This window comes from Cherax quadricarinatus, chromosome 21 (genome assembly GCF_038502225.1).
Source record: "Cherax quadricarinatus isolate ZL_2023a chromosome 21, ASM3850222v1, whole genome shotgun sequence".
NCBI lineage: Eukaryota > Metazoa > Arthropoda > Malacostraca > Decapoda > Parastacidae > Cherax > Cherax quadricarinatus.
Genome location: NC_091312.1, coordinates 5,750,479 through 5,764,598, shown reverse-complemented (window position 1 = coordinate 5,764,598; position 14,120 = coordinate 5,750,479). Strand labels below are relative to the sequence as shown.

The 14,120-nt window shown below is 42.2% G+C and overlaps 1 protein-coding gene across 12 annotated transcripts in view; it reads left to right on the top strand.

Moving 5' to 3' along the window:
* Nucleotides 1–14,120, top strand: part of Wdr62 (WD repeat domain 62) — a 697,795-nt gene that overhangs the window by 312,553 nt on the left and 371,122 nt on the right. For all 12 annotated transcript variants that reach the window (XM_070087131.1, XM_070087133.1, XM_070087132.1 and 9 more), the window contains one exon: nt 13,445–13,536. In XM_070087131.1, coding sequence (XP_069943232.1) covers nt 13,445–13,536 — 92 coding nt within the window. The remainder of the gene's footprint in view (nt 1–13,444; nt 13,537–14,120) is intronic.

Below are 14,120 nucleotides of genomic sequence, written 5' to 3'. Positions count from 1 at the left end.
ACTTCTCTAGCACACAGCTGCTCACTTCTCTAGTACACCTCTGCTCACTTCTCTAGTACACAGCTGCTCACTTCGCTAGCACACAGCTGCTCACTTCTCTAGTACACCTCTGCTCACTTCTCTAGTACACCTCTGCTCACTTCTCTAGTACACCTCTGCTCACTTCTCTAGCACACAGCTGCTCACTTCTCTAGCACACCTCTGCTCACTTCTCTAGTACACCTCTGCTCACTTCGCTAGCACACAGCTGCTCACTTCGCTAGCACACAGCTGCTCACTTCTCTAGCATACATACAGCTGCTCACTTCGCTAGCACACAGCTGCTCACTTCGCTAGAACACAGCTGCTCATTTCTCTAGCACACTGGTGCTGTCTTCTCTAACACACTGCTACTGTCTTCTCTAGCACACTGCTGCTGTCTTCTCTAACACACTGCTACTGTCTTCTCTAACACACTGCTGCTGTCTTCTCTAGCACACTGCTGCTGTCTTCTCTAGCACACTGCTGCTGTCTTCTCTGACACACTGCTGCTGTCTTCTCTAGCACACTGCTGCTGTCTTCTCTAGCACAAAGCTGCTGTCTTCTCTAGCACACTGCTGCTGTCTTCTCTAGCACACTGCTGCTGTCTTCTCTAGCACACTGCTGCTGTCTTCTCTAACACACTGCTGCTGTCTTCTCTAACACACTGCTGCTGTCTTCTCTAGCACACTGCTGCTGCCTTCTCTAGCACACTGCTGCTGTCTTCTCGAACACACTGCTGCTGTCTTCTCTAACACACTGCTGCTGTCTTCTCTAGCACACTGCTGCTGTCTTCTCTAGCACACTGCTGCGGTCTTCTCTAGCACACTGCTGCGGTCTTCTCTAGCACACTGCTGCGGTCTTCTCTAGCACACTGCTGCGGTCTTCTCTAGCACACTGCTGCGGTCTTCTCTAGCACACTGCTGCTGTCTTCTCTAACACTGCTGCTGTCTTCTCTAGCACACTGCTGCTGTCTTCTCTAACACACTGCTGCTGTCTTCTTTAACACACTGCTGCTGTCTTCTCTAACACACTGCTGCTGTCTTCTCTAGCACACTGCTGCTGTCTTCTCTAACACTGCTGCTGTCTTCTCTAACACTGCTGCTGTCTTCTCTAACACACTGCTGCTGTCTTCTCTAGCACACTGCTGCTGTCTTCTCTAACACTGCTGCTGTCTTCTCGAACACACTGCTGCTGTCTTCTCTAACACACTGCTGCTGTCTTCTCTAACACTGCTGTCTTCTCTAACACTGCTGCTGTCTTCTGGAACACACTGCTGCTGTCTTCTGGAACACACTGCTGCTGTCTTCTCTAACACTGCTGCTGTCTTCTCTAGCACACTGCTGCTGTCTTCTCTAACACTGCTGCTGTCTTCTCTAACACTGCTGCTGTCTTCTCTAGCACACTGCTGCTGTCTTCTCTAGCACACTGCTGCTGTCTTCTCTAACACTGCTGCTGTCTTCTCTAACACTGCTGCTGTCTTCTCTAACACTGCTGCTGTCTTCTCTAACACACTGCTGCTGTCTTCTCTAACACACTGCTGCTGTCTTCTCTAGCACACTGCTGCTGTCTTCTCTAACACTGCTGCTGTCTTCTCTAACACTGCTGCTGTCTTCTCTAACACTGCTGCTGTCTTCTCTAACACTGCTGCTGTCTTCTCTAGCACACTGCTGCTGTCTTCTCGAACACTGCTGCTGTCTTCTCTAACACTGCTGCTGTCTTCTCTAACACTGCTGCTGTCTTCTCTAACACTGCTGCTGTCTTCTCTAACACTGCTGCTGTCTTCTCTAACACGCACATCTGTTCTCTTCGCAGTGACTGAGTTTTTTTTTTGTACGACTGAAGATTCCCACGGTAGAGCTCAAGAGAAAGTTGTGGTATAGTTGCGCTTCACTTGTTGCGCCTCACTTGCTGTCAGAGTAAAATGTTGACAACTCCCTCTCCAAATTATCACTGGGCGCTCGTAAACATTCCTTCATATTATCAGTGTATGGTGTTGAAGAGAAAATATGTAATCATATTACCAGTATGCCTAATAAATCTTCTTAAATTAATCGCCTCTGTTCACTTAATAAATAGGTAACCTGAGCACTAGCTAACTGTTGTTGACGGCATCCTGGAGGAGGGGCAGTGGCCGTGTACCTTTGAACAGTGTCACCATTGTCATTATTTCTCTTGTTGTGAAGGCTCTCATTATCCACCCTGTCATGTTTTTTCTGGTTGTCTCGGCATTTGCCTTATTGTGCTCTTGAAATGATGGGTCATCCATCGTTATTATACCCAAATCTTTTACATGTCCCTTTCATTCTATGAGATGGCCTTCCTGTTCTCACTGAATTGTACTTACCGTTTTGTACACACGGATTTGTGTTTTCGGGTGTCAAGACTCTGCTCCTGCCTCTCTTCTTGACCATTTTATGACTCATCTTGAAGCTGACCGTTTTATCTGTTATATCATCTTCTATGACTTGGCTTCGCTGTGCAGATGGCATTCTCATCACTATACCTCGATGTAACGTCTCTGAGCAAAGAAAGCTCAACCAGGTTGAACCTTCATGTAATTCACATTCGAAGAAAAATCCAACGGTATTTTACTATTCTTGGATATTTTACCCAGCAGATTTAGTTAGTCTTCACTTTCCCTCTCACCACGACACAGTGAGCAAACATGATGTTCGTATAGCTGTCTTCGAGCTCACCGCATCTACAGTAGTGAGTTTCTTGAGGGAAAGTGCTGTTTCTTGTGGCCCAACCTTCCTGAGGAAAAAATCTTGCCAGAACTTTCAGTTTTTCTTTGGTGTTTATAGTTATCATAGGTATTGCCTCAAGATGTATGTATTGTGGTCTTGCACATCACTTTGTTTATAACCTGACCTTGATGTATGTAGTGGGCCTAACCTGAGCACATCTTCATTTCAGTGAGGACTGAAAACTACGAACTTCACGCATTATTAATTCTCAGACACCCAACTTTGTCTAGAAACGGTACATAGTGCTTCCTATCAGCTCTGTTACCAAATACGTTTCCATCATCTCTCCAGTAGCAAACTCGACGTAGCCTACCTCCTCTCCCAACATCAAAGACATTACCACAGAGGGACATTATTCCTTGTAGTAACTGGGAGCGAACTCATGTAGGGGAAGCATCCAGAGACCGTCAGAAACGTATATCATAAGCAACATGCAGGATCTGAACAACGCTTGCGTGGTCCACCGAAATTTCCGCTATCATTTCATTAATTGAATTGAAGCACAGTTGATTGCCAAAGAAATCGACGCCGAGAGTAGCGGTTTCTACAGTTTAGCAGAAGCTCTGACCAGTACACTTTAAGGACATCTAGAATGTGATGTGGCTTACACCTAACTCCTGGTTACCTCGAGCTGTTTATATATATCCACCCTCCCCTTAATTTTTTTTCCTGTTTTTTTTGGGGGATGAAACTTCGTCAGTAATACCGCAATGTATCTGCTGATGTCGGTATTTTCCAACATTAACTTTTAAAACGAAGATGGCACACTTTGAAGTATTTGTGTTCACTCGTATATAATTCTGTTGATGTCATCGCGTCGCTTTTCAGTTCAGGTGAAATATCTCTGTTAGAATATGTAGATCGTTTATTGAAAAATAACTCATACTTTGGAAGGGAAATATTAGACGACGTTTCGTTCCGTCTTGTACAGTTATCAGATCATAACTTGTGAATTGTGCCAGACTGGGTCTTGTGACTTTTATTTCGAAACGTTGAACATCTGACAGTGATGCAGAACGGACCGAAACGTCGCATAAAGTTTCCATCCCAAATTGAAGTGGTTAGGAGTAATTTATGAAGAAGACAGAATAGAAAAGAAATAGATTCACATATCGTGAAACCAGACAGTGATGAAATATAGCATCTACACCCGCAAGCACTCAACATTATTATTATTAGTATTAGTATTATAAAGCGCTAAGCCTGAATGCGTCATACATTGCTAAACGGTAGGCAAAAAGCATGTGCAGAGGGAGGTAAGTGCCAAGGGAAATATCAAAGTTGGTGTGGTAAAGAGGCGGAGAAGTCATGTTCGCGGGTGGATACAAGCAGAGGCCAGGTAGTTAGTGAAGGCAGCTTGGCGGCGCTGGAATGGTCAGTAATGAGCAGCAGTGCGCCAGAGACCATTGCTATGCACGCCTGCCCTCCTCTGAGGCCATCCCTATATGGTGGCACCAGCCCACTCAACCCCACCGCCCTATTATCTCTTACGCTCTTCACCATTGCCACTGCAGGTCGCCATTGCTACTACAGGTCGCCATTGCTACTACAGGTCACCATTGCCACCTCACGTTGCCATTGTCAATAGCATGTAAATTGTAAAGTGTTAGCTGTTACCATTTCACGGCTTAGGAATGTAAAGGTCACTGACACTGACCTCTGAAGTTCAAAACTCTCGGCTCACCGCGGGGCATAACCCAGTCATACAAATAACCTGCATATAGAAAGGAAAGAAGGAGCCAGTATATATAGGCCAGCTGGCAAGAACGGGACAACAGAGGTGAGAGGAGCAGCAGCAGTAAAGGTAAGGCAGGCAGTGGAAGTAGTCGGTCCAAGTCGGACCGAAATGTCGTCGTAAGCTCCTCTCTCCTACGTGCGGATTATTTATGTATTGTTCCAGTCGCGGTATTGTGCGTTTTTGTTCTTTTTAACCCAGTCAACTTGTAGGCGCCAAACTGAAAGGATACGCTGGCAGACGACACGACTTAATATACACCATGCAGAGCAGTTGTGTTACGGGTCGCCATTGCCGCTACAGGTCACCATTGCTACTACAGGTCACCAGTGCTACTAAAGGTCACCATTATCACTGCATGTGGCAATTGTTACTACAGGTCACTATTGCCACTGCAGGAAGTCTGATACGAGACTGGGATCTTGTGTCACACTGTTCAGGTGGGTGTTGCGCATAACTTCAGGAACTGCCTGCCCTCATCCTAAAAGGACTTAACTCTCGTCTAGACCCAGTTCTAAAGTGAAAACACCTATACATCGCCTTCTCTGTTTCTGATTTGTAAAATTTAATACACTTGGTAGCGCTGTGGCTCATACTACTACCCCGCCTCCCTCCGATACTACAGTTGTGTACGTATTATATTTACTGCTGCTCTCCCTCTCTTCAATATATTGTTAAAACTGGCCGCTAGCTTTCTCTGTGTGGACAATGGTAATATATACTGAAGGTTTGGTAATATTTTAATTGAAGAATTTAGTCAAGCCCCAGGTGGACGAAACTCCCTTCTCTGACAGACTTAAAGAATGCAAACGCAGTATTCGTCTTGTTGATAGTATCAGCTCTCCTTTCTGTCATGTTAAAGACTATAGAAACACCATAACTCTCTCTTCTAGTCTTTACAGATGTTGTCTTGTAGAATCTGTTCTTAGACACAACATTTCTAACATAAACTACGAAATAGGTTTTGTTTCTGTAGATGCTTACGCTGTGCAGTACATTGGCAATCTCTCGTCTCCAGAAAACTCGTGAATTGGCCTGACTAGCCATTTCGGTGGCAAAATTTAAATCTATCTTGACTTTCTCCTCCCCTCATCTATCATCAGTTGTCTCCTACTCTCGTCGTGTAATCTAACATAACAGAGATACAGTGCTAAACGAGGTATCACCAGTGATTCTCCACTAAGGACATTATCCACGGACTCCTTAGACACAAGTCAGAAATATGAAGCTTCAATGCACAATATTTAAACTCTCTTCATCTCTGCTAATGGAAAGAGGGAGAGGGTCATAACTCCCTTGGTCCTCACCTGCACCGCTAGTGTGGGAACGTAGAGAGAGGGGGGCTTAGCCCCTTGTTGCCCCTTGATGGAGATAAATTTCTCCACACCATTCCTCTCGGTAGCGACTATAGGATGGCCACTGAAATATTGGAATATCAGCTAAAGATTTAGCGCTAATTTATGGTTTAGTTGGAAAGCATACTAAATGTAATAGTATTATGTTAATGTAAAAATGCTGGTTGTCGTCACTATTTTTTCTTTCACATAATTTACCGAAAGTACAGCGGCAGGTTTATCGTGTGATATTTGAGCACTGGTGTAAATGTGTTAAGATGGTTGAATATTGAGGAATTCTCACTTAAACTTAACTCTGTACTCAAGCCAAATATAACGCAAGTCACTAATTTTGGTGATTTGAACTCTTCCCTATATATTTATTCATATTAACCTATTCTTGTGTGTAAAGGTTAGGTTCCGGCTCCTGGATCCAACCTCTAAAACTTCATATGGCTTGCTGATTCTTTTCTGTCACTGTGGTTTGTCATACCATGTAAGGAGTGCGCCTCCACCAGTTGGCTCCCTAGCGTGTTCTGCTTCACTATCCTCAATACCTCGTACTGTAATTCAAGGAACTGAAAGTATCCTTGCCTTGTATAAAACCTGATTGTCTCCCATTCCTCAAAAGCTATATGATTCTTACCGGTTTAGTGTATCTTTATGAAGGTAATTACTTCTGAAATCTCCCGGTTCAGGCTGACATATCTCATTACCTGATATATGATTACCATCCCGTACGATGGAATATGTCAGGAAAACGTAGCTAGCTTCTGTTTCCACTATGGACAGCAGCACGCTGCTAATGTATTAAAATTTGTTTAATAAAAAATGCTAGCAGTGGCGTTCGTGTCCCCAGAGAGGAGGTTCCACCACCTCAGCACTACGCCCACCACCCGTCACTAAATATGGACGTTACATAGGAATGTTGCTATAAGTGTCTACCTGTGAGGCATATTTTCCTCCACCCCACCCCCCTCCCCCTCTCCCCCTCCCCCTCTACCCAGAAGAATTAAGCAAAACACTCACACAGTCTTTCTATGAATGATGTATTAGATATTTTTATATATTGGCCATTTCCCACCATAGCATAGTTGTCCGAAGAACACATCCATCATCACTAGCTATCTACCTATCTTTCCAGAAGTGTAGGGACGTCATGATTCAAACGAACCTTCAGAGCTGCTACATCCTCGTACATCTTTCAGGTGTGCACAAGGCTGGCGAACCTCATGACGGTTTTCGGAGACCGTAAAAAAATCTTCATGACGTTAAATACAACGTTTACCAGACCAATCAGTGAGTCTGTACCTGAAAAAGTTTCTTAAGAAGACGGAAAAGTTCCAGAGGTTTGCAAGCAGATTTCGTCTCGGAAGTGAGGGAATGCGCTACAAGAAAATAAAAGAAACTGAATGTAGAGACTTTGCAAGAGAGGATCAGGGAAAACATAATTACGATACTTGAAGGAATAGACAGGGATGATAGCGATAGGCTGTGTGAAATGTGAAGGACAAGGACAACGAGACAAACACAAATCTGAAAATGCCAATGAACCATAAGGATGTTATGAAATGATTCTCTGTGGTTCCCACAGAGACGCATTTTCATAACATCCCTACCAGGCTACTCTCAGTATCTTATACATCATAATCATGTCTCCTATATACTTCTCTATGAAGGTTGAGGAGAAAAAATATGCAAGGATCTTACAAGCAATCGGCACTATCGGTGCAACTGTCCAACAACTGGAAAACTGCAAATAAGCTCCCATACACAAGAATCACTAAATTATAAACCATTTTTGTTGAGTAACAGCTAAGACAATAGTAAAGATAAAAATGATATTAGGGCACCTATAAAGAAGCTGATGCATAACCAGCAAAAGTTCAAAGATTACTAATCGTGTCTTAAAAAATGCCTTACGTTATATGGCAGGTAAAGCAAGAGATAGGTAGCCTGCGGCTTCCTAGACTGTAGAGAACATCTGATCCAGTGCCACACAGGAAATGCAGCTTTGGAGGTGATGTAGTGCAGATGTTAAGCAGAAAAATCTGCGAGCAATTGCCTTAAAAATATCAACTAAATAGATATCTGTATAATTTCAGCAGCCAGTGTAAACTATGTATCATAAAAACTGCTTTAAGAAACTTAAGTATGGAATAATTTATAACTTCAAACACAACCTACATGAGCTCATCATGTACGTGGTGCCAGCATGGAGCCTGCACCTGATCCAACATGTAAGGAAATTTAAGATCAGAATGTTCGCCACGAAGTTGATGTAGAAGTCTAACAGCACCAGAGAGAGAGAGAGAGAGAGAGAGAGAGAGAGAGAGAGAGAGAGAGAGAGAGAGAGAGAGAGAGAGAGAGAGAGAGAGAGAGAGAGAGATAGATAGATAGATAGATAGATAGATAGATATGGAGATGGAGATGACGCAAAGTACTCAGGGGACTAGAGAAAGACAATAGACTGTCTGAGAGGAGAGTGCGCTAGAGAAAATAGATGCTAAAATATTTGTTCCGGTCTTAGAGTAGTGAAACAAACAAGATCAAAAGGTTGTTTAGGAACAAGCTGTGCACAATTTCAAGACTAAGTATGGCCTTGTCCTGGCGGCCAGGAATCATTATAGTCGATAGTAGTTAGGAGCGTAAGGGATGCCTGGAGGTTTGACTCAACCGCTGAAAAAATAACTAGGTGAAAACATTATACATACATACAACAGGTACGTATGTTAGTGTTCACTTCATTATCATGTGTAACAGCAGCCTTGCGTGTCGGGTCGTCGCCGACATATCCTTCACTGGAGCCTCTTGCAAGTCTGATGAACTAGATCTATTTAAATAAGGGGCCGATGAGGAAGCGCTTTTATGTTACTTCTCATCACTTCCTTCTTGGGAAATTTTTCAGTTGGCGAGAAGCTTAGGTATACCAGCGTGGGTATTTACATATCTTCCAGATTCCGGGTCTAGTTTATGGATCTTCAGGGTTCATTAGCTATGTTTAGCACCAGTGACTGGCCGCCATGTAATTAATTCTGGTGTTTGAGCGATGTCATCAGCAACAATGCTTGCTGCTGAAAGTAGTGAGGGACAACGTGCAGTATACTATATGATGTCAAGTTGATGCATGAATATTACAACAGTAACCTCTTGCAAATGTTACTTATACAATATTAAGTTGACAGCAAAATACTGTACAGTTGTATGAATCTAAAAGCCACAGACCCCCATAATTTGTCTTTATGTCTGGGTCTCTTGTTATTATTCTGGTGCCTCGCCTGTACAGTGGTACTGAGTATAGGTCATCACGATTGCAGAGGCGTGTAACTGATGCCCACTTAATATTAATATTATGTATTATCACGACAAGATAAAGATAGGAGATATAGGTGATAACGATGTACAGTAGTGGGAGCGTGATGGGTATTTTGGTGGAGTTGTGCCGCCTGAGGTTATGAAGTACAAGACTCATACTTGTCGCGTGATCACACACCAGTGATCCTGTCTCGAGTGTTTCCCTAAGCTCATAACACGATCAGCTGCACCCTTGCACACTTCATTATTAATGAATTATTTCTGTCTTGCAGTAAATAATATTTATGAAATTACCGAAAAATGGTTTCCTTAGAAACCTTTGATAGTATATCTACTCTGCCACAGACCCAGACTTGCGCCACTGAACAGTCATCATGAACTGAAAAAGAAACATGCCTTCAGGATCCTGTGGAGACGGAATCTGGACCCAGTCATTAAAAGCCACAAATATAGCTCCACTCCATAAAGGAGGCGGTAGAAAAAGAGTTTTAAAAAGCAAGATTGCTAAACACATGTTCACGACATTTGCACAATGCCCATGGACGGTGGCATTATGAGACATGCATTTATGTATATGTTGATAAATTTCAAGCTGGGCAGCGGGACTAGAACCACCCTTGAAACCACTCACAGTTATGTCACAGGAAGTGTCAGTATGTGATATAATCAAACCATTATTGACAAATACTTGAAGTCAGTATCATTGCTTTGTATCACACAATCTCTTCAGCTTCGTTGACCTCGCCTTCCACCAACGCTGATGTCTCTAGGAGTATCATTCATCCCTGTAATCGACTGATGAAGCCTGCAGCGCAGTTGAAACGTTTCTTCAATGAAGATTCCCAGTGTTACGCGCGTCTTATTTATCAGTTTGTCTGTCGGGTATGCCATTGATAATATGAATGATGATAGTGGCATTATCAAGGTGTTTACAATGTACTCTACTGCACATTATGTATAAACTCTTCTGGAGAATGTGTTTAGCTAGGGATAGTAGAGGGCAACGAGTGACTAGCTCCCTTAAGGTTTACTATACAAATAGTAGGAGTCTAAGAAATAAGATAGATGAGCTAAGATTACTTGCAAGTGTAGGTAATATAGATATTATTGGTATAACAGAGACCTGGTTCAACTTGAAAGATAGAGAAATGCCTTCTGAATGCAACATACAGGGTTATAAACTATTCCACACTGATAGGGTCAGCAGGAAGGGTGGTGGTGTGGCGATGTATGTCAGAGAAAATTTAAATTGTTGTCTTAGACATGATATAAGATTAGAAACATCGAACACAGAGTCTGGCTACAGTTTCTCGAGGGACATGACAAATTAATTTTGGGTGTGACTTATAGGCCGCCAAACCTTGATAGGGAGGGCAGTAAGCTGTTATGGGACGAAATTCGTAAGGCATCTAGATATGAAAATGTTGTGATAATGGGAGATTTTAACTTTAGACAAATTGATTGGAACAATATGACAGGAAATCTTGAGTCTAGTGACTTTCTTGATACGGTTCAGGATTGCTTTTTAGAACAGGTTGTGACAGAACCAAGTAGAGGAAACAATCTGCTTGACTTGGTTCTTGCCAACAAAGATTCACTAATTAATAATCTTGAGGTTAATGATGAGCTTGGGGAAAGTGATCAAAAATCACTTAGTTTTAATATATCATGGAATTACCCAGATAACTGCAATCAAATCTCTGTCCCAGATTTTCGCTTGGCCGACTTCATGGGACTGAAAAATTACCTGGGTGGGCTAAATTGGGATGTCCTGACTATGGGTCAGGTAGGTGATCTTGGTTGCCAATATGACGTTTTTCAGAGCATAGTTCTAACTGCCCAGACAACTTTTGTTCCGAGTAGGGAAATTAGATCTAACAAAAATGATCCCAAATGGATGAACAATAGATTAAAACATCTCATTGGTCAAAAGAGAGGCATATATAGGCGTATCAAAAGAGGGGATGGGCAGTTAAGAAATCAATATATTCAATTATAGAGAGAAATAAAGAAAGGAATAAGAAAAACAAAAAGGGATTATGAGGCTATAGTCGCAAGGGATTCAAAGACTAACCCAAAAGGGTTCTTTCAGGTATACAGAAGTAAGATTAGGGACAAGATTGGCCCACATAAGAGTAACTCTGGTCAGATCACTGACAGTGATAAGGATGTGTGTGAAATTCTAAATACCTACTTCCTCTCAGTTTTCACCCGGGAAAATACTAGCGATATTCCTGAAATAATAGATTATGTAGAACAGGATGATAATAAACTATGTACGATTGCGGTAACTAGTGATATGGTCCTCAGACACATAGAGAAACTAAAACCTAACAAATCCCCAGGTCCTGATGAACTGTTTGCAAGGGTGTTAAAGGAATGTAAAGAGGAACTTAGCATACCTTTGGCTAATCTTTTTAACATATCACTACAAACTGGCATAGTGCCTGATAAGTGGAAAATGGCAAATGTAATAGCTATTTACAAGGCAGGTGACAGGTCCTTGGCTTCGAACTATAGACCAATAAGCCTTACCTCCATAGTGGGAAAATTTATGGAATCAATAATTGCCGAAGCAATTCGTAGCCATCTTGACAAGCACAGATTGATTAATGAATCTCAACACGGTTTTACAAAAGGGCGTTCCTGTCTTACGAATTTACTAACTTTTTTCACTAAGGTGTTTGAGGAGGTAGATCATGGTATTGAATATGATATTGTGTATATGGACTTCAGTAAGGCTTTCGATAGAGTTCCACACCAGAGGCTGTTGAGAAAACTTAAGGCACACGGCATAGGAGGAGAATTTTTTTCCTGGGTAGAGGCATGGCTGACAAATAGACAGCAGAGAGTTTGCATAAATGGGGAGAAATCAGAATGGGGCACGTCACAAGCGGTGTTCCTCAGGGGTCAGTGTTGGGCCCGTTGTTGTTCACAATTTACATAAACGACGTAGATGAGGGAATAAATAGCGACATAAGCAAATTTGCTGATGACACCAAAATAGGTCGTCCAATTCATTCTAATGAGGACACTAGAGCACTCCAGGATGATTTGATTATACTGATGCAATGGTCGGAGAAGTGGCAGATGCAGTTTAATATTGACAAATGCAAAGTTCTAAATGTTGGACAGGTAAATAACCATGCCGCATATAAACTAAATAATGTAGATCTTAATACTACTGATTGCGAAAAGGATTTAGGAGTTCTGGTTAGCAGTAATCTAAAATCAAGACAACAGCGCATTAGTGTTCGCAGTAAAGCTAACAGAATTCTTGGCTTCATATCTAGAAGTATAAATAATAGAAGTCCTCAGGTTGTTCTTCAACTCTCTATATCCTTGGTTAGGCCTCATTTAGACTATGCTGCTCAGTTCTGGTCACCGTATTACAGAATGGATATAAATGCTCTGGAAAACATACAGAGGAGGATGACAAAGATGATCCCATGTATCAGAAATCTTCCCTATGAGGATAGACTGAGGGCCCTGAATCTGCACTCTCTCGAAAGGCGTAGAATTAGGGGGGATATGATCGACGTGTATAAATGGAAAACAGGAATAAATAAAGGGGATGTAAATAGCGTGCTGAAAATTTCCAGCCAAGACAGGACTCGCAGCAATGGTTTCAAGTTGGAAAAATTCAGATTCAGAAAGGATATAGGAAAGCACTGGTTTGGTAATAGAGTTGTGGATGAGTGGAACAAACTCCCGAGTACAGTTATTCAGGCTAAAACGTTGTGTAGTTTTAAAAATAGGTTAGATAAATACATGAGTGGGTGTGAGTTGGACCTGACTAGCTTGTGCTGCTGGGTCTGGAGCCGTGCTCCATCATTGAGTGGAGATGATCAGACTGGGTGGGTCATTGGGATAATCCGGGGGGGGGGGACATGGACCTGCTCCGCATTGGTCAGTAGGCCTGTCGCAGTGTTCCTTCTTATGTTCTTATTGTTTAGTAATGTGATTAGGTACAATATATTGTAAAGTATTGAATAAGTAAATTTTGTGAGTAAAGTAAGTATATTTGTGACGTAAAGTAATGTGAATAGGGATGTTGTTCAGCAATACGAGTAGGTATGTTACTGAGTAATGTAAGAAAGTATATTGTTAAATAATGTGAAAATATGTAAAGTGATGTGAGTAAACTTATCAAACAACTGCAACAGTTACCACAGTCATGAAATAATAAAGACGTGTATGTTGAATACTAGTTAGTGTGTGCATGATTGCATTAAATATCTCCAGTGTCTGTGTTGGTTGCTAATTGACACTTGTTGTTGTTGTAATTGCAGGTTAAGTTGGAGCGAGTGTTGGGGTTGACTGTGCCCAGCAATGCTGCTCTTGACTGTGACCCTCACACTGGACACGTCGCCTACCCTGCTGGGTGAGTACTTCACACTTCATCTTCTCTTAGATAACTTCCTGTGGGTGAGTACCCTACACTTCATCTCTATGATAACCTTTCCTTAGCACTGTTGGGGTGAGTACCCCACGCTTCACCTTCTGTATGATAACCTTTCCCTAGCACTGGTGGGTGAATGTCCCACACTTCACCTTCTTTATGATAACTTTTCCCTGGCACAGCTGGATGAGTACCCCAAATTTTGACAACCTAAGCTCACACTTCCACAAGGGAGTGCATTTGAGGTTCCTGTCTCATTTCTCTCTCTCCTTTCCTTCCTTTTGTCTACGACTCATCATCCACATTCACAATAGAACCAGGAAGTTTTTCTTTTATTAATCCTTCGCTCATGATCACTTACATAACTAATATTAATTTTTACATTAGTTCATAGCATGTTCATGTATTCCCCGCCTTGGCTTCTTGGAATTCCATACTTATGAAATAAAACACTGGAACGGGCGTTAAGTGTACTGTACGCCGAAGAAAATCTAAAGTTAGGTGAAATTCCTAAGGTCAAAAACAAGAATTGAAGATATAGCTCCACTTGCTAAAGATGCAGCATA